At 39.9% G+C, this 21,261-nt stretch overlaps 1 protein-coding gene across 3 annotated transcripts in view; it reads right to left on the bottom strand.

Moving 5' to 3' along the window:
* Positions 1-17,454: 17,454 nt before the first annotated feature.
* Positions 17,455-21,261, bottom strand: part of PELI1 (pellino E3 ubiquitin protein ligase 1) — a 49,349-nt gene continuing 45,542 nt past the window's right edge. For all 3 annotated transcript variants that reach the window (XM_057741799.1, XM_057741798.1, XM_057741797.1), the window contains 3 exons: positions 20,705-20,902; positions 20,426-20,614; positions 17,455-19,864 (listed from right to left, as the gene is read on the bottom strand). In XM_057741799.1, coding sequence (XP_057597782.1) covers positions 19,298-19,864; positions 20,426-20,614; positions 20,705-20,902 — 954 coding nt within the window. In that variant the 3' untranslated portion in view covers positions 17,455-19,297. The remainder of the gene's footprint in view (positions 19,865-20,425; positions 20,615-20,704; positions 20,903-21,261) is intronic.

Below are 21,261 nucleotides of genomic sequence, written 5' to 3'. Positions count from 1 at the left end.
ATCTGTGTCCCCTGCATTGGCAGGCGGATTCTTAACCACTGCGCCACCTAGGAAGTCCCAGGGCTGAGTTTTAAAGTCCCTACTTCAGTGTTTGTGCAACTGTTCAGGACTTTCCAGAGTATCAGTTATTTAAAAAAAAAAAAAGGAGAGCTTAGTTTTTAGTTTTGAAAGTACAAGAAATACCTAAAGATTGTGGGTAATTGTTTTATAGTGTGCCTGAAAAATCACTAATGTTGCCTCTCTTTTTACATCTTGCCTCTGATCAGCCCTGCCTCTTCAGCTACACTTAAAATGAAAGAAATCAAGTAAACAAATTTTAGTAATCAGGGAACTTTAAAATAGCAGGTGATCTGTAGCAGGTTAAGCACACAGCAACACACATGCAATCATTCAAATTCTGTACCTGGCAAATGAGGCTAACAATTTACACTTTGATCTGACTTGATTATTTGAAAAAGCTGCTTTTCTGTGGCATAAATATAGATGCTAGTTCTGTCTTGCAGCCAAGTTTCTCACTAGAAGGCCACATTAATCTCATGATTCCTTTACATAGAAACTAGTAGAAATGAATGATCTCCTCTAAATGGTAAACTAATAAAAAGGTATCCATGAGTGCTTGCCGAGTTTAAAAATAGTCTTTATCCTTTTCCCCTGTGGATGAACTTAGTTGGTTTTGGTCCACACATATTTACTGTTTATTATGTGCCAGACACTGTTTAATGCAAAAATACAGTGCTAAAGAAGGCAAACCAAGTCCCTGTCTTAGGTGGTTGCATTCCAAGTAAGGGGGAGATAGGTAATAAACATTTAAACAAACAAATAATACAATTTCAGGAACTAAGGGCTATGAAGAAGATAAAATAGGGTAATATGGTCGATGGTACCTGAGGTGGGATGTGGCTGCCTGGTGACATCTGAAGGCTGAGAAGGGGGCAGCAGTGTGACAATTTAGGGAAGAGCTCTGCTAGCAAAGAAACAGCAAGTGCAAAGGACCTGGGGTCAGAATGAGCCTGGTGTATTTGAAGGCAGAAAGGTGGGCAGTGCAGCTGGAGAAGAGTAAGAGGGAAGGCTTGGAAGATGAGGAGGTGAGGCTGAAGAGGGAGACAGAGTCAGGTCACAGAGCGATAGGAAGCTATTGGAACATTTAAACAGGGAAGCTGGGAAGAGATAGGGTCTAATTTATATTTTAAAAAGTCTGCTTTGTGGAGAATAGATTGTAGGAGGTCAAACATAGAAGTGAGTTGACCAGGGAGGAGACAATGGCAGAAGTCCAATGACAGACGCTGGTGGCTAGGCCAAGGGTTTCAGCAGTAAGGCCACTGCTGGCCCACACAGTGCTTTTGTGACAATTAGAAGAAGTCTCCCGTTCCCTTTGGTGGTTCTGAATAGCAGATGGATTATATATGTAGTGCGAAGAAAAGAGAGGAATCCAGACGACTCACGCTTGCACTGCCTAACTGAGTGGACAATGGTAGAATCAGGTTCGGTTTTGTTTATGTTCATTTTTGAGGACCATGAAGTTTTTCATCTAGTGGGTTTATCCAAGTCACAGCTGAAAATTTAGTAACGTTTACCACACTGATGTTGGCTTCCCCTCAGCACTGGAAACCTCACGCTGATATCATGGAGGCAACATTTGTGAGGTATTCAACCAGTGTGTTCGCCTTCTCGGTAAACCCTGTCCCCACGGCTCCTCCACCCAATGAGTCAATGACGTGCTTTGAGTCACGGGGAGGAAAAAACCCAGCCAAGAACGAGTTAAGTCATCATTTAGCTTTGAGTTTCAAAACAGGATTGAAAAAAATCATAGCGAGACAATAGTTTGAAATTGAGTGCTTTTGATTCCGTAAAAGCCAGACTTTGTTGAAAGAAAAGAAATGTATTTGTATACACGGATGGGGCAGAGCCTGGAGGGCAGCCCCTGAGCAGGTCACAGACAGTGCCAGCAAGAACACAGGATGTGATGTCAGAGCTGTTTTCCCAGGACTGGAAAGGAAGATAAAAGTTTCAGCAGCAGACAGGAAGTTGTGAGAGTCAGGGGGTATGAGCACAGGGTTGCCCCAGATGGGTGGGGGTGGGGGGAGGAGCGGGGGGTGGGGAGCCCTAAGGCAGGGAAGTGTGTACCCTGCTTTTCGGTTTGGAACTAGGCCAACTACAGAGACGCGGAAATGCTAGGTTTGAGCAACACGGGGCCTGGAGAAGTGCTTCCAGCGCCCAGGCCTGTGCACGCTCTGCAGCAGATCCCGTGGGAGGACGGTGAAGGCTGACAGGAGGAACGGGCTGGACAAGGCCTGGCCTCAGGCCAAGATGGTGCAAGGCCCTTTACCACGGAGGGCCACGGCCGGGACCGTGGCTGTCAGTACCTGGAAGCAATGAAGCCCAAAGGCCAGAGAAAATTTCCTCACCAAGGCCTCAAGACGTCCCCTGTGCCTATCCTGTAGTGTGCCTTCCACCTGGGCAACATTTTGGGAAACGGAATGGGGAGAGAAGAACCCTGTGATGAGGGAGAAACCCTGAAAGACTGAGTGATTTCCCAAGAAGACTGTTTTAAACCTAAAGGAGATATCATTAATCAGCAAGATCAAGCATTTTCCACCTACATCAGCAACGGGGGCTTTTCAGCAAGAAGTCGCTAGAGACAATAAAGTTACAACATACATATGTATGATTTATTTAGGGTATCCATTTCAAGGCTGCTACATTAGGAAGGACTGTATCTTTACTGAATGAAGAGAACTCAGCTTAGTACCTCAGCCTAGAATGGGGGGTGAGGCGGGGAGGCAGAGGGAAGGGCAGGGATTGATTCTGTCAACATTGGTTGCCTTCAGGGTCGGTGGCTGGGGAACAGAGGAGAGAGAAAGACATTTCTCACTGTATACCTTTTGTAACTTTTGCATTGGTACCACGTGTAACCATTAACTATTTCAAAAAATAAAGTAAAATGGGAAAAATAAAAGTTTCTGAAAAGAAAAAAAATGCAGATACACAGAATCTAATATTCAATGCTTGACAATTAACATTCAATACTTTTCATCTCACTGGGAATCTTTGAGCCACGTCTGCTCCTCAGCACACCCTGGGGTTATTCCTTTCATTTGCGCTGGTGTTGGTTTTGTAAGCTATCTTGCCACTCCAGCTAGCCCATGACCCATCTGTGCTTTGGATGTGCTTTGTACCCCAAACACAGTACCGTATGTCCTGTAGGTAGACCATCCTTTACAATCCTACTGACCTAGTCAGTCTTGCCTGCCATCCTGGACTGAGGTGTGGAAAGGATGGGTGACAGGGTAGATCTGGTTATTTCCACCCCTTTGGCATCAAGTAGCCACGGGGAATTAGTGGAAAAGACTTGAGTGCTGGAGTCAAACTCACTAGGACTTACTTCTGCCGGCTACTAGCTTTAAGTCCTTGGGTGAGTCTTGAGTTTCTTCCTCTACACATTAGAGTTAATACAAGCCTCATTTTGTTATCCTAGCACAATGTGAGAACTGTTCTGATTACCCTCAGCCCCTAGTCCAAGAGAAGAGAGATTAATTTTGATAAAATCTTACATCCAGCCAAACTCAGCATACCGCCTCTCCCTGTTTTCCTTGGTTTTTATCCAAGACATGAGCTCCTCCATTCATCTACCATATCCTTTACCCTCAGTTACATCCTTCCCTATACTTTTACCCCCTTGACCCAGTTTTCCTCTGCTTGCCTCTTTTATTAATATGTTTTCATTTGCAAGTAACAGGAGGCTCAAGTCTAACTGGTTTAAATATTAAGGGAATTTATTGACTCAAGAGACTAAAAATTCAGCAGTGGCAAGGGCCTTGGGTTGGTTGCAGTTCAGAGTTACAAAGGTCTCTGTTTCTTTCTGTCTCTCCACTCCACCACCCTCAGCATCACTTCATTCTGGGACTGACTCCCCTAGTGGTTATAGGCTGGATGTCAGCAACAATTAGGCCCACATACTTCCTCATTATGTCCAGAGGGACTGAGAGGGAGTGAGTCTATAAGCATCAAACAAAAATCTTAACCTTCCATTCATTGGAAGAGCATGAACCAATCATGGTAACTAGGAGACTGCCACGTGCTAATTCACTAAGGTCTAAATCGTCTACCCTTGAGCCAATCACAGCGGCAAGGGAAAGGGGATTACCCTGATTACTTTAGAACAGTGGTTCTCAACTGTGAGCAGTAACACCTCCTTAAGATCATTGAGACGTTGTTATGACTGGGGGTAGCAATGGCACTTAGTGGGTGGGAGCTAGGAGCTTTGAATGTCTTGCAATGTACAGGATAGTGCTGTGCAATGAAGAATTGGCCTGCCCCAAATGCCAATAGTGTCCCTGTCAAGAAATACTGGCTGAGACAATCAGGGCACATCCCCCTGAAGCTGGGGGTTTACTTTTCTCTGAAGTGTGACAATACATAAGCCATACTAGGGTGAATAGATACCTGAACAAAAATGACTAGATCACTCAGCTCCTTCCTCATCTTTATTGGCTCCCTTCTGTCTACTTAAATTCCTCTTGACAAGATCATTTACTTCCTAGCCCCATTCTGTTGTACCACCCAGATAAACCCTATTGTGGCAATGACTCTTAGTATCTCCCAAGGTCTGGGCTCAAATATTTTAATTTAAAATGTAACCTGTCACATGGCCATCCATAATAAAGACTAGAATTTTCAGCCTCCTTGCAGCTAGATGTGCCATGGGACCAAGCTGTGGTCGATGGATTTAGGTAGAAGTGGCATATGCCCTCCTGGTCCTGCCTTCTTTCTGCTGATGGAAATGCAAACAAAGTTGATGGAGCTGGAGAAACCATACTAGACTATGACATGGAAGCCAAATCCTGAGGATGGCAAGGTAAAGCACTAGAAGGAGTTTTGATTCCTGACACATTGGTGCTATATTCCAACCTTATTAGTCTACCTGGATTTTTATGTAAGAGGGCAACCAACGTCTTTCATGTTTAAGCAACTGTTGTTGTTTTTTTTCTGTCACTTGCAACCAAATATAACTATATAATAATATTGGACTAATCTGCCTCCCCACATCAGTACTGGGGGTTCAAATGCTGATGGTCAAATCACATGACTAAGCAGATTGTTGCCAATATCTAGTATATTCTCCACCCTCTCCTGGGTCCTCAGTGCTGCCCGGCAGTGTCTCCAGTTCTCTCCAGTAGCCACTTCAAACCTCCTTCCTGCTCCTCAAATTTTCAGTCTTTCTTCCCCATTTCCCTCTCTGCTTATTTTAGAGGGAAGATATAAGAAACCATTAGATAAGAACTTCCCCCTCAATTGCCCACCTCCAACATTACTTATATCCACACCATTGTTTTTTTCCCTTTCCTCCAGTTACAATGAAATCAGACTAATTCTTCCCGTGTGCTATGCATCCAGTCTCCTTCATCCTATGCTTTATCCATTATTTTCCTCCCCTCCTCCACTGGCTCCTTCCTTTTGGCCTTCAAACATCCTTAAGTAGCTCTAATCTGCAAAGCAAACACACGAAAATCTTTCCTTCAACCTTGCAGGTCTGTCCAGTTTTCTCCCTTCTCCCCCCTCCCCCTCTTGCCTCTCCTCTGTTCCCTATTTTCTCCCTTCCCTCCCTTCTCTCCTTTGCTTCTCCCTCTCCATCTCCTCCCCTCCATAACCAAACTATTTGACTTTTCCAGGTCTCCACTTCTTCATCCTCGAACCTCTGAAGTATGGTTTCTGCTCCTCTCACTCCATGAAAATGCAGCTGTCAAGGTCAGACACCTTCCTTGTCCAATGAATATCATTCAACCCTCCACTTGATTTGACCTCAGTAACATGACACTGTAGACCAGCCCTCCTCAATGCATTCTCTTCTCTTCGCTTCCATGTCATCAATCTCTTCTGGTTTTCTGTCTTTTTTCCTCTGACATCCCTTTCTTAGTCTCTGCCATGGGTTTCTCTTCGTCCACCCTACCCCTCAATGTTAATGTTCCATCTGGCTGGGTCACAGCTTCCGGGGAGGGCTCACTCACTCAGGCTGATGATCTCCAAATTCATGTCTCCAAAGTGGATTTTATCTTGGGTTTCAGACTCATACATTCAACTGCCAACAGAACAGCATCGTGGATAGTTTATAGTGACCTCAAACTACATCCACCCTTCTCCCCTTCGCTATAAACCTGCTCTTGTGTTATACCACACAGGGAGTGAACTATCATCTATCTAGTTACCCAAGCCAGAGTCATGGCTCCTCTTTCATCCGGTCAATCATAAAGTCCTGCCAAGTTTACTTCTAAATATATTAAATGTTTAAGATCCATCCACCTCTCTCCATACCCACCGCTCCTTTCTTTGTGCACTTCCCCATCACCTCTCAGTTGGGCTATCCTGCAACTTTCTGTCCGTCTGCGTCCAATCTTGCATATCTGTTCTCCACAGTTGTCAGAGAAAGTGATCTTTCAAACGTGCAGATCCGATCCCGTCATTCCCCATCTCCCTGTGTCTATCAGGATAAAGCTCAAGAACACCTTGGCTTTTCTTACAAAAAGCCCTGTCTGATGTGTCTCTCCCCTGTATCTTTTCCTCCCCATTTTTTTTACTCTCCACTTAGCCACATTCCATTTCAGTTACCTCAGGGATGCACTGCTTTCTACTGGTGCTGAGCCTCTGCACAAGCTAGTCCCTCCGCTGGCAGTCCTCTTCCCACTCTCTCCACCTGCCACCCTCCCCCATCCTTGGCTGTCTCCCTCTTCCTTCAGGTCAGGCTTCTCTGACCTCCCAAGTCTGGTTCAGCGCCCCTCCTACGTGCTCTTTTTATTTTTGGATTTTAATTTCCGTCGTAGCACTGACACATATTGTAATTGCTTCCTTTCTCCCTCCCTTCTACTAGATTCTCAGCATTGTGAGGGTAGGGCCATGTCTGTTTTATTCATCTTTTTTAAAATGAATGAATGAATTAATTTTATTGGCTGTGTTGGGTCTTTTTTGCAGTGCAAGGGGTTTCTTTAGTTGTGGTGAGTGGGGGCTACTCTTCGTTGTGGTGCTCAGGCTTTTCATTGCTGTGGCTTCTCTTGTTGCGGAGCACGGGCTCTAGGTGCGTGGGCTTCAGTAGGTGCAGCACATGGGCTCAATAGTTGTGGCACATGGACTCCAGAGCGCAGGCTCAATAGTTGTGGCGCACGGGCTTAGTTGCTCCGTGGCATGTGGGATCTTCCTGGAGCAGGGATCAAACCGGTGTCCCCTGCGTTGGCAGGCGGATTCTCAACCACTGCACTACCAGGGAAGCCCCTGTTTTATTCATCTTTATATCTTCATTGCCTCTCACTTATTAGATGCTCAATATATTTTTGTTGACTAAATGAACCCAAAGTAGGTATTTGGTATTCAATACATGCTTCCCTTCCCAGTGGATAAACACGTCTGACTAGTCAGGCAATCAGAAGGTATTCAGTAGAACAACCGCTCTCATGGTAAGGGAAAGATTTCCCCTCTCCAGACATCTTATTAATGTTTAAAAAAAAATTCACTGAGTTTAACAGAAAACTGTAAATTGTGATGTGCATGTGGAGAAAAAGACCAAATTAAAATCAGCTCTTGCTTTCCAATTTAAGTTGTCAACAGGCTTTCTTCTTTGAGGTTTCCCCATGACTCCCACAGAATAAGGTATATTACAACTGTCAGCAAAGACCCTCATTACTTTCCTACTCCACTCAAGAATGAAGTTCCTGTCTCCTATCTTGTGATCTCAAGGTTGCTAGAAAATTAAAAATAACATCCTTCATGAAGGAAGAGGGTCTGGTTCTGCTCAAATATTCAATGAATATTTAACTGAAGGCTGACTCTAGGCAAGACATCCTCTTATTTTTCTCACACTCTTCAAGTTTTATAAAGGATGAAAACTTTGTCTCCTGCAAGTACTTTATTCTCTTGCACAGACTTCCCTTTAAGAGGGCAGCCTTTACTCTATTGCCAAAGGCCCTCTAACTTTTAAGAAGCAGATTGAAATCAGATAAATAGTTTCTGTCCCAGCCATAAAGGTCCAAATCATACCACTCATTTAAGACACCAAAAAGAATTTTCCTCTGAGCTATTTTTCTAATCATACTGATTACGATGCACTGTGCTACTTACTCTTTCTTATCCATTCATTCCAGGACATAATAGCCCCTGGAACCTGTTTGTTGGTCACAGCATAGTTTTTCTCCATGAGAAAACAACTGGTCCAGAAAGGAGATCAAATTTTAGATCAAACAGCAAACCAACTCCACTATTTCCAATTTCATTTAGAGAACAGATCTTCTGGAATTTCACAAAAGAAAAATTCTTTTGCATTACCTTGTTGGCACCCATATAAGTTCAATTTGCTTAGATACAACACTGGAAAACACAAAGCAAATGCTGGCATTTCAGAAATGCTGTGTTGGCTGGAAATGAACCATGAAAACAGAAGCAAAACGGAAGAGGGCCTTAAAGTCAGTGTGTTCTTGCCAATAGGAAAGATGAAGTTGTCACTGCATAAGATTCCATTTTGTTTACTTATACCAAGTTCTCCAAACAAATAAAGACTTCTATCACCTTTCCACATAAAAGAGAAACTTAAAAGAAAGAAAATCACAAAACAGATTTTCTGGAAATGTTCTCACTCAATGAGATATAAGCTTCTTGTTGTGTGTAAATCTTCTTGAGTGAATTCTGGGTCCTATGGTTACAAGTGTACTTACAAATCAGACTAAGGGTATTTGGAAACCCAGAAGGCTAATTGGTAGCTTAAAGTTCAGCCATAATGAGCAATGAAAACGACAAAAGTGAAATTAATGTAATATTCTCAGGCTAAAATTTCAAACTAGTACATGCTGTATCAATTCTTTCACTCATGTTTCTCCCATTTTGTAATATATATATCAGGCGTAATTCACAAGGAAGGAATGCATCAAAAGGTTAAGATCGACTTTCTTTCTGAACTCCCATTACAACCAAGTATATTTGCAGATCAAAAAGATGTTCAAACTGGTGTCACAGGTCAACTTATAATTAAATTCCAACACAGGCTCATAGAGACAGTTCCTGGGAGTTTGGTGTTTGGGAATTTGACACATTGGGTCACTGCTCTGAACTGTCCTCCAAACTATACCCTTTCAGAGGTGTCTCAGCTATGAATAATTTGGAATATCCTTTCCATTAGCCATTGAATGATTAAAAAGTTTCTTAGACTGAAGATAGCTTTATAATTCATTTAAGATTCTTTGACTTTCTTGTATATCAAAGAAGCTACTGAGTTCCCCAACTGAAGAGACCATAAATTTATTAGTCTGGGACCATCTGCTCTTACAAGTCTAGTTCCACACACAGGACCAGCATCAAGGTCCTAAGGAACAAAGATGAGGTAGGACGAGAATTAATTGATGCCAAAGGGTTGGATTTTCTTGTTCCCATAGGATATCAGGTAGTAAGATTCATGACCACAGATAGAGCCAAGGAGTTAAACTTAAAAGTATGTTACAAAATTACAGGAAATGCTGGCTTTAGTATAACTAGATCCTCTCTGAAGGGACTATATATCTTGATACTTTCTCACTTCCTTCACTTACTTAGGCTCTAGTTTATTTACAGTGAATAACTGCCCATTGTTACTGACTCTGATAAAGGAACATCTAAGGACTGGTATCCGAGGCCAGAATGGATTAAGGCTTGGACTCGTGCCTTGCCTGAAGAACTCCTTGTTTTTGTGAAATTCTACCCTGACATTTTCAATGGCTCTTTTGTATTTAAAGAGGAATTAAAACACTTTGGTAAATAAATATGGCCATATTTGAAGTCACCAGCAATAATGAAACCATAAAAGCACCTCCAAACAAACTCTTGATTGTTAACGCTCAAACTTTAAAAATCCGATAACACGTACCAAAGCAGTAAACGTTCTTTTAGTGCTTCTCTGTGAAAGGCCACATCCCAAGAGTAGTATCTTCGACTTTCATTTCATCACATCACAAGTATCACTTCATAGTTATATTGTTACCTCTACAACTAAATACCAATTTTGCATCGTACACCTGACTCAAGGCTTCTTGCCACAGTTGAGTGCTCTGAATAAAATCAATCCAAAATAATTAACATTTGCATTCATTCAGTGTGACTAATATAGAAATTACACTAACAAACTTGTCAGAATTTACACTCAGGTGAATACTGTTTCCTTCAAAATGTCTTCACGAGATGCCATATTTATTCCAAAACTGGGAGTTGGGGGAGGTGAGGAAAGAGGGAAAGAGAGAAACTGATTGAGATAGAGCTAGTGGTGGCAAAAAGGGAATCATGAGAAACCGCCCGTCTCTGGATATAATGATTCCTGCCTGTTAATTTCCATACCTGGATATTAGAATAATTACTATGGTTTCTCTGATGGGGGCCACAAGTTCTCTAACTTCCCATCGCCAATCCCTGTGCAAACTCAACTTTGGAAGTGATTGCTTTAGGGATCCTAACATGTTATCAAGACCCACAGTGGGGAATTCCTCCCATTACCCCTCTCAGCAGCCACCAGAGCCCATCCCTGTGTTGGGAGCTCCTACCAGCTCTAGGTCTCTGACAGCCTTTCTGTGGAAGTTTCGTCTCTTGTGCCTGTACACCTAGTCCAATTTAACTCCTCTCTCTCCACCTAAAGATCTGCCCCTCATGACTCAAGATTTAGACAACTTTATAGCACTTGGGACTTGGGGTTTAAGTTGTTATTATTATTCAGTTACATTGTGGACTAAGAAAAATTTTGAGTTGCTTGACAACATAGTAATTTTAACATTTTAATTAGACATTACAATCACAACTTCAAATAACTTATTTCCCAAAGGTCAACTGACAAAGAAAGCTATTGAAAGTGAAGGGTATCTGAATGTGCTGTATTCCTGCATAGGTGTGGTATGCAAAACAACTGTGCTAACTTCACAATAAATAGAAAAGTAAAATAAGTGCCTTGTCATTGAGTGAGCACTCTTGTTGGCTGAATGATTCCTGTAGAGGCCAAACGGCTGTGACGCTACTGAACGACTCTTAATTTTCTTTTCCTACTCTTGTCTTTCATTTCCGAACTAGGTAACCTTTTAATGAAAAGAATTCTGAAACCCACCATCCCCTACATTTGGGAACAACTGTTTATATGACAATGAGACTTGATGTTTTAACTCTGCTGACACTTTAAAAATAAAAACGATTAAAGTGCATGTACTTATCTCTGCTTCAACAAACAAAACATTGGAATTTAATTGAATCTTGGTGACGCAAGTTCATGATAATCAAGAGTATTAGGGGGACACAGGGGACTGAGGTTCTAATACCAGATTTATCATCAGTAGCTACTACCTAACAAGACCTTGGTTTTTCTCCTGTAACTTAATTGCCACCATCCCTTCTAGTTTATATTCTGTATTTTTAATAATAGTTATACAGTATTAAGAGGGTGAGTCAAAAATTATCTGCACTCCGGTTATATTAAAACTTCTGTTGGTTGCACTGTCTTATCAGTGCTTTCCATTCAAGGCTGTTGTCTCCCCAGTCACTGCTGAGCAGGTGTGAACATGTTACATCAGTTCATTTGTAACTGTGGTGCAAGCAAAAACGGATGCTGCACTTTTGATTTGCACAAAAGAAGAGCAGTGTGCAGTGATTTGTTTTTCGTGGTCTGAGGGTGTGAATGTCTGCACCTTCTGCCCACACTGTCGACACTCTGCAAAACTTTTCTGAGGTGTTAAAGCATCCTCCTTATAGTCTTGATCTTGCTCCATCGGACTTTCACCTGTTCGGTCCCCTGAAAGCGGCCCTACGAGGATGAAGATTCACTTCTGATGAAGTGAAGACAGTGGTGCATTTGTGGCTTGCAGCTCAGCCTAAAACATTTTTTAATGAGGGAATACCAAAGCTTGTTGACAGAGGGACAAAGTGTATTGAAAAGCAAGGTGATTATGTTGAAAGATGATGTATTTGTCTTTTCTAAAAGTTAATTAAAATAAATTCTACAACCAGAGGGCGGATAATTTTTGACTCACCCGCAAAAGATATAGTAAAAGTTTAGGAAATTCTAAGGTGGGTAGATCTTAATCTTCCCTTTTAATCTTGGCTGTCTTCTGTGTATTCCTTAACCAAAAAAAGTCTCAAAAACTTTAATTTCTGGATGACATACTTTTGGTCTATAATTGATATTTCTTCTCTTTTCTCCAGGATAATCTTTTTGTTCTCTTTTGACACCACCCATGAGTTTTCTCCTTGTTACCCTGTCAACCTACTAGTAATTGTCACTTTTTGTAGTATCTTCACCTTTTCCATTTTTTTTTTCAGCCAATGAAAACATGTTTTATGATTAAATAAATAGCTTCTGTAACCTTCATTCTTTTGACTGTTTTTGTTAATGCTTCTACTCAGACTGTTTGGATAGCTTAACAGTTCAGAGTTCTCACAGTTTTCTATAATTATGTAAGAAATAGTTTTTGAGCATCTTCATGTGCCAGGCACTGTGACAGTCCTTTATCAACCTGGGAGAGAATTCTTTCAATGTGTTCCATCATTAAAGTGGAGAAGCAGCAGATATGACATCAAAAGCACAGGCAACAAAAACAAAAATACACAAGCAGGACACACTAAACTAAGAAGCTTCTACACAGCAAAGGAAACAGAATGAAAAAGTAACCTACGGAATAGGAGAAAATATTTGCAAACCATGTATATAAGAACTCTTATAACTCAATAGTAAAATAAACTAATAACCTGAATAAAAATGGGCTAAGCACTTGAAATAGCTATTTCTCTAAAGACGACATACAGATGGCCAATAAGTAGAGGAAAAAATGCTCAATGCCACTAATCATTAGGGAAATGCAAATCAAAACCACAATAAGCTACAACTTTACACCTGTCAGGTTGCTATTATCAAAAAACAAAAGATGACAAAGTATTGGTGAGGTGGTGGAGAAACTGGAACACTTGCCCACTGTTGGTGGGAACGCAAAATGGTGTAGCCACTATGGAAAGCAAAACTACCATATGATCCAGCAACCCCATTTCTGGGTATTTATCCAAAAGAATTGAAATCAGAATCTTCAAGAGATATTAGCACTCCTTTGTTAACCGCAGCACTATTCACAAGAGTCATGAAGTGGAACAACATATATGTCTGACAGATAAAGGGGTAAAGTAAATAAATACATACATAAATAAATAAACATATTTACACACAAACATACACATATACTCTGGAATACTATTCAGCCTTAAAAAGGAAGGAAATTCTGCAACATGCAACAACATGGATGAACCTTCAGGACATTGTGCTACATGAAATGTGTCACAGACAAATGCTGCATGCACCTACTTACATGCAGGAGTCGCACTGCTTCCTGAATGTGAATTCCTCTGGTTGTAGGCCCAGAAGTGATTAGGAGTTTCTGCAGCAGTGGATATGTTGCTACTTTTCAGGTAGCTGCATGGATCCTGTAACTGATTATGTTCCCTTTATTGAATAACCTACTAAACACCTTTGCACTAAATCGATTTGTGACTCACCTCTAGCAAGTTTACAGGCCTTCATTAAATCTATTTGTGTACTCATGCCACGGCTGAGTCTATCTTATTTTGTTATAATATGAAATTCTTTTGCTTTTGTTCTTCCAAAAATTTTTACTATTGATGTTCAACATTCTTAATTATAATTTTTATAAGCCACCTTAAATCATTTTTGAAAAATTGTTTAAAATTGATTTAAAAAAGACTTCACATTCCATTGTGGGGGGGGGGGGGGGCGCGCAGACAGTAAAATGTAGTGGCTGTGTACACAGGTGTGGAGCAAGACTTCCAAGGTTCAAATTTTGACTCCTCTAGTGACGAGCCATGTAAACCTTGGGCAAGTTACTAGACATTGCTGTGCCTGGTTTCTACTGTAAAATGGAGACATACAGATGTAGAAAACAAACAAACAGTTATCGGGGGTGAGGGGGAGAGGGATAAATTGGGAGATTGGGACTGACATATACACACTACTACATACAAAATAGATAATTAATAAGTACCTGCTGTATAGCACGAAAACTCTACTCAATACTCTGTAATGACCTGTATAGGGAAAAAAGCTAAAAAAAGAGTGCATATGTATGTGTATATAGAACTGATTCACTTTACTCTACAGCAGAAACTAATACAACATTGTAAATCAACTATATACTCCAATAAAAATTTGAAAAAAATAAAATGGAGACAATAGTTCCTATCTCATAGGGTTGAGTTTTAAATAATATCAGTAATATGTGTAGAATGATGCATTTAGAACAGTGCTTGGCACATAGCAAATGTTCAAATGTTAGCTGTGAGGAATTTTTATGCTGTAGTTTAGCATACATAGCTTGGTTTACAATCTAATGTCAGTCTAAACAAATCAGCATTCCCATCACATCACGTAACAGAATGTTTGAACGTGATATTTTACAATGATTACTAGAAAAACTCTTTTGATCTTTACTGCGTTTTCTGCTGACAATATTATCAAATACAGGCATATTTCCTTAAGGGAAGCTGGGTATTAAAATCTGGACTTATAGAAGTTCAAGAATTCTTTGTTAAAAAAAGAATTTTTTGTTTTCCATTAACATTTAAATATTAAAACAAACACAACTGTGTTCTGCCACTGCCAGAAAGGATTTGAAACAACAAAATATTAAGCTTCAATAAAACTGAGGACATTTTTAAAAGAAGGCAAGAGCTAAAGAAAAAGGTGTATATGAGTGAGAAGGGAGAAAAACTGTATCAGAACAAGTTGGCTAAAGGAAGTTACTGCAGTTGAAAATAGAACATTTCCTCAGAGGGCAGCCAAAGCAAAGGGAGAAACATGAGAGGTATCTTGACTCTCTATTTCAATGAAAGGAAGCTGGCCCTTAATCAGGAGGAATACTTTTTTGTTTCTAAGCTATCATAGGATACACCGGGAACACTGATAATAATAATTAAGAAGTTTGACAGCAGTTAAGAAGAAAAAAGCAGAGACAGTTATTGGTAAATATCTTGTCTAAGAGGAATCTCAATCTAATGTCCAAGATCAAATTCCACAACCAGTAAGCCCTCCCCACAAACTGCTCTCTACTTCACTAAATGACAATTTGATCCTTCTAGTTAGTTATTCAGGCCAACTAAACCAAGTTGTCCTCGACTCCTCTTCATTCTTTCACACCCTGTATCTGATCTGCCAGCAAATATTGTCAACTCTGCCTTCAAAATATACCCAGATTCTGGTTACTCTTCATACCAGCTCCACTGTCCCCACGTTGACCTAAATCACCATCATTCTCCCCAGGATTTCTGCAACAGTCTCCTAACTCGCCTCCCCACTCCACTTCAGTCTATTTGGATCCTATTAAAACCTAAGTCTGAGCCTGTCATTCCCCTGCTCAACATCCTCCTTTGGGCCCCCACTCACTCAGAATAAAAGCCAAAGTCTCAGGAGGCCCTCTGAGATCTAGTTTCATCCCATGCCTCATGTCTTCTCTGTAGCTTTACCTCTTTGACCTAACCTGCTCCTCCTCTCCCTGTTCATACCACACGGTCACACTGGCCTCTTGGCTGTTACAGAAATTGTCAGGACACCTGCATTGTTCCCACTGCCTAAATGCTCTTCTCCTATGTACCACTCCCTTCAGATCTTTACTCAAATATCACCTTTCCAGTGGGGCTTTCTCTTGCCCTTCTATTTAATACTGCAAACACTCCACATACCCACACATATCACATGACATTCTGCATCTCCCTTTCCTGCTTTATTTGTCCCTCAGCACTGCTCACTGTCTATCATACCACGTCTTTTAATTTTCTTGTTAATTTCCATTTTCCCCACTAGAATACAAACCCCATGAAGGCAGGGTTTTTTAATTTGTTTTTCCTGCTATATCATGCAATGTTTAGAACGGGGCTTGGTGCACAGTGGATATTCAAATACCTGTAGTAACAATGTGTGGATAAAATCCTGAGGCATGGCCTTAGAGTATACTTATATAGGAGTAATTCTGAAAGTGGGAGTGGGAGATAGAACAATACAGTTCAGTTATGCAGTATTTGGTGATCTGGTTTGCTACAGGGTTGACGCCTAGAACATAAAAACCAAAGAACGGATCACAGATCTCTAAAGTGGGGTAGCATAAGATGATCATTTGGGATGAGGGGCCAACATGTTGGAATTATATTTATTTTATAAAGTTAAAGAAATAATGGATGGACTTTCACTGGTGTCCTCACTCAGTCTATGTGTAGAAGGTCATGCACCACACGATTCTTGGGGCACGCTTCTGAAGAAAGAGTGCAATAGGAGTACTCATGTTAGATGTAACTATATAGTTACATGATTATTCCTATACTGTTTCACACATACTAGAATTTTTTTTTTATTGGCTGTGTTGGGTCTTTTTTTTTTTGCTGTGCGCCAGCCTTCTTTAGTTGCAGTGAGTGGGGGCTCCTCACTGCCGTGGCTTCTCTTGTTGCAGAGCATGGGTTCTAGGCACGTGGGCTTCAGTAGTTGCAGCACATGGGCTCAATAGTTGTGGCTCATGGGCTCTAGAGCGCAGGCTCAATAGTTGTGGCACACGGGCTTAGTTGCTCTGCAGCATGTGGGATCTTCCTGGAGCAGGGATTGAACCCGTGTCTCCTGCATTGGCAGGCGGATTCTTAACCACTGTGCCACCTAGGAAGCCCCTAGAATATTTTTATATGATGAAAGTAAGCGATCGGAACTTCAAGATGATAACCTGATGAAAGACTCCTCTTTGCAGATATCTACCCTGTCTTCCTTCATGACTCTAACATTGCAGATGAAGGGAAATTTAATTCACTATACAAATTAAGGAACATTAGATATTAAGATCACTGATTAAAGAATTGAGACATAAGTACTGTCTTTCTTAGGAGTGCATTTAGGAAATCTAAATAAAACTTTTTCTCTTTGACCAGAATACTGACATTCCCTTAATGCAACTGAATAAGTAAAAGGATTCCATTAGGCACTGGCAAAATGACAGAACTAATAATTAAAATGCTTGAACAGAAAAACATATAACTAATGATTTAAATTACCTGAGTTTTCAAAAATTAAACTTGATATAAGTGAACCATATCTTTCTCAGTTGGTAGGAGGAAATTTAGGCAGTTTGGGAAGAAGAACCTTTTATGATCACTGAGGCACTATTAAAGGGTCTAGTGTGCAACTTGCTAAGAGCCATCTCTCTAGCAGGGCTTAACTTAGAAAAAGGCCTCAATTATTCAACCACTAAAGAAGTTCCTTTGTTAATAAGTAAGAGATGTTTTCCCAAGAGAACCAGAGATTTAAAAGTATTACATTAAATGCAAACTCATCTATTTCAAGTGAATATTTTTGGATTGTGGGCTAGATTCGTCCAAAAGTTTTCACTTCTGGTTTCCCATTCTCAGTTATGCAAAAATGAACTCACAAAGACAAATTCAAACATCTATTTTGAAAAGTATTTACTTAGTTTGAATAAATTAATTGCAAATAAAAATTAGCTACAATATATAGCCTGAATAGAAATGACTAGAACAAATACAACACAGGACTTGATTTCCTTGCATTAGTCACAAAGCATGTGACAATCTAGAAAACTTCAAAATCAATTATATTTCTTTGAAAAAGGAGTAACAGCAGTTACTGATACATCACAACTAGTCAACTTATTATAATACAAGTTTCCTGACATGCATTTCCTGAGTGAACCCAAATGATTTTTTAAAACAAGGAAATTTTGACAAGTTGAAGTAAAGTAAAATAGTTCATGGCTTCTAAGCAACAGGTTTTGTTTTGTAAAAACCAAAAGAAAATTCAGAACAGCATTGTAATAGGATAAATTAAAGCTATGCTACCACATACAAAATTTTGCTAGTCAATTAAGTATAATACAACTTTTCAAACTAAAGGAAAACAAAAGTTAAAAAAAATGATTCTGTCTAATCTAAAAATGTACTGATTTCTACAAGTGTCACAAAGGGTTTGATGTAGTGCAACTGTCTATGCTTTCCTTGTGATGTGTTACAAAAAAGGGGGGGGGGTGCGGAGGGGAGAAGAAATGTTTTCTTGTTTCTGAAAGCAAAAAACTTATTGGAATTAGAGAATAAACTGACCATGCAAGTATGTTCCTCTATTTGGCTCTCACTGGTGCTCATCTGCAAACCAAACATTTCCTTGAGTCACACTGTGGCAACTGTCCTTTTAGGATTCAAGCCCATAGTTAAGGCTGGTCTGTCAGATTAAAAAAAAAGAGCACTGTCATCATTCAACCCTTTACATCTCTCTAAATCTCTTAACACCTGAATAAGTCCAAATATAGGATAGTAAGCATTTTTTTTCTAAAAGCAAATCAAGTCACTCTCCTTTCTTGTTAATTTATGCTTTTTCTCATGGGAATGATTTTTTTTTCTAGAAACCGTGAACAGATGAACCACAGTTTATATCTAAAAAATAAACTTGCCAAATGTTGCTGATACTAAAAACAGATTAGTTATCATGGGAGAAAAATAGATAATCTAGATTAAATTGCATATTCAAAGGAGCATATAAAATGTTTCTTAGCATTAAGTTTTTGTTATAGTACTACACTTGGGAGAAGCATTAAGGAAAAAAATCTTTCCCAATTATCTTCAATGTGGTTAAAAACAAACACCTCTTACACAATGGTAATTCATATGAATTTGTTTTTACAAAGTATTCTAATTTACCAAATTTCATGTTTAGATGGGGGTGGGGAGAGAGGCTCTCTTGTCCTTCTTCCTAACTTTGTAAATCCTTGAGCTATGCTTGCTAAACTATCATTCACACCAAGAGTGTGAGACCATCGTTACCATGCTACTCTATCAATAACATTCTAAGATATTTTCTATAATAAAGATAAATAGAAAAAAGTTAATATACATGTTGCTGTATTTTACAATGTTTGCAACAAACTGTAAACTAACATAGTTTGAACCAACAGTACCCTCAGTTATACAAAACAATTTTTCCACACTGAGGATGGGTGATTCAAAACACTAAAATGAAGGCATCAAATTAGACTATGTCTTCTTCTCCTCAAAATATATTTTCAAAACTCAGAATTCAGAAGTCTGATACTTTTGGAAATTCCTCTGCTTGAGTTTCCCAGATTTTTGCTCAGAAATTGCTACTATTTATTACAAATGTTTAAAAAAAATTCTTCATCTTAATGTAAATGAACAGAGCAGAAAAACTGTGACATGGACAACAGGTTGGAAAACCCAAATCACTTAGCTTATAAATGTATAACGTAGTCCTGGAGGACAACTGTTAGTCTAAAGGTCCTTGGAAAATAAGTCTGATGTAGCCTTGTTCACCAGCCAACTGATGTGCACAAAAGGGACAGGCTGCATGAAAAGTATGAGTACCATGAGGAAGCGGGATCTGGGACCAGTAGGCAGTTGTCTTTTCTGAACACACATGCCCACACGGGCTAAACGCATGGGTTGGCGGGCCGGCGTCCACATAAAATCCAGCTTCACATCCAAGCCACAGAGGTACATAGGGACCAACAGACCTACACATAGGACATTCACGATCTTTTCCATCACGTTCTTCTTTGTTTCCCCAGTTATGATAGCCATGTACATGGCCGCAGTTTAGATACACCCATGGTTGCTTTTCATCAACAACATCTTTCCTCTTCATACTAGGAAACGCTAGTGTGTTGAACCCTACAGGGCACTGAGGTCGAGCTGCGTTGATTTCCTGTCTCAAAGCTTCTAAATGCTTCACGGTAGGAGTGTGGGAAAGGCCTTCTGCAGTACGCCACAGCAATGTTGCACCACAGAGGTCAATTAATGAGCCGTCTTGTAACTGATTGGTTTCAATTTCCACCTAGAGGAAACACGAATGAAAACACACATTCACCACTGAGTTTTGGATTTTTACCTAAGAATTTTGGTCTTATGTGCTCCTTACTCAAGAGATTTCCTCCAGTTGTTTATTTAAGAAACTCCAATGGCGGTCATGAAAAATACAGGTTTGAAACTTAAGGATAAAATATTGAGCAGTAACATCTCTTTTCAGCCTTATGGTAAAGAAAATTTATAATTAAAACATCTGGCTAATCAGTAAATTTAATATTTCCAATTTGGTAAATATCTTGGTCAAAGACATACAGATACAACTAGAAAATACAGAGTGCTGTTTAAATTGGGAAAGCTTAGGTTTTAAAATATATTAAATAAAAGAAAAATAAATTTTTCGAGTGTCCTAATTGAAACATTAAGATAGTATCCTCCTGGTATAGTATTTGGTAGTCAGCACTTAATAGCCATACTTAGGACTCTGTGTCAGCAAAAGATTTAACAGTTTTTGAGACTATGTAATGCATTCGGTCCAATTCACCCTATGAGCTTACTGTAGTTAAATAAGAAACTACATCTCAGTACTTACCATTTTCCCTCGCTGCTGAGCTGATCTGGTTTCACGCAGGCTGAATACATTTCCACACACTGATATTTCTCTCCATATTCCAGGCTTGGAGTCTTCCGTGAACCCATTGCGCGGATGCATAACAAGAACACCGTTAGTGGTCAAGCCATCCATCTGTCCATCTGATGTCTTCCATTTGGCAGCCTTCTCCTAGTAGGAAAAATAGTGAGCTTCTGTTTATTGGTAATTGGGAAACAGAAGTGGTTATAAAATGCAACATTTAGGAAAAAAGCTTTTTACCCCAAGAAAGATGTTTTTTGATGAGTCAAACCCTGCAGCATAAATCCGTGCTGTAAAGGGGGGATTCCGTTCACATATGATTCTACAGGCAAATCTTGATATGGTGCTTTGCACTGACTGTGTATCAGAGTTACTTTGACTTCCAGGAACTGTGTCAGTTACCACAAAATCAATGGGACTTTCAGTCGACCGACCAATCTAAGGGAAAAACAAATATCTATAAACCTATTCAAAGGAACAAAATGGAAAATCCACTCCAGAAAGGCACAAACAATACAGTGAAATCATTAAGCCTCTGAAATTTCTAAAGCTCAAACTTATCATACTTAAGTCTGTGGCATCTATACCCTTGAAAATCAATCTGTCAGATTTCCTTGTGGATGTAGTCACTTAGAGCATAGAATTAAGTAGGAACTTACAACCCAGAATATATGAAACCCTCAGGGAATGAAGAGTTTAGGATGGCTGAGATTTCTAGGTGGCTGCAGATTTTAATTTTAACCCCTTTGGACAAAAATATGTCTAACATGCATTACTCTACTTTCCTTAACAGAAAT

The sequence above is a fragment of the Hippopotamus amphibius genome, chromosome 7, assembly GCF_030028045.1.
Source record: "Hippopotamus amphibius kiboko isolate mHipAmp2 chromosome 7, mHipAmp2.hap2, whole genome shotgun sequence".
Lineage (NCBI taxonomy): Eukaryota > Metazoa > Chordata > Mammalia > Artiodactyla > Hippopotamidae > Hippopotamus > Hippopotamus amphibius.
The sequence above is the reverse complement of the archived record's forward strand: the minus strand, read 5'-3'. Positions and strand labels throughout refer to the sequence as shown.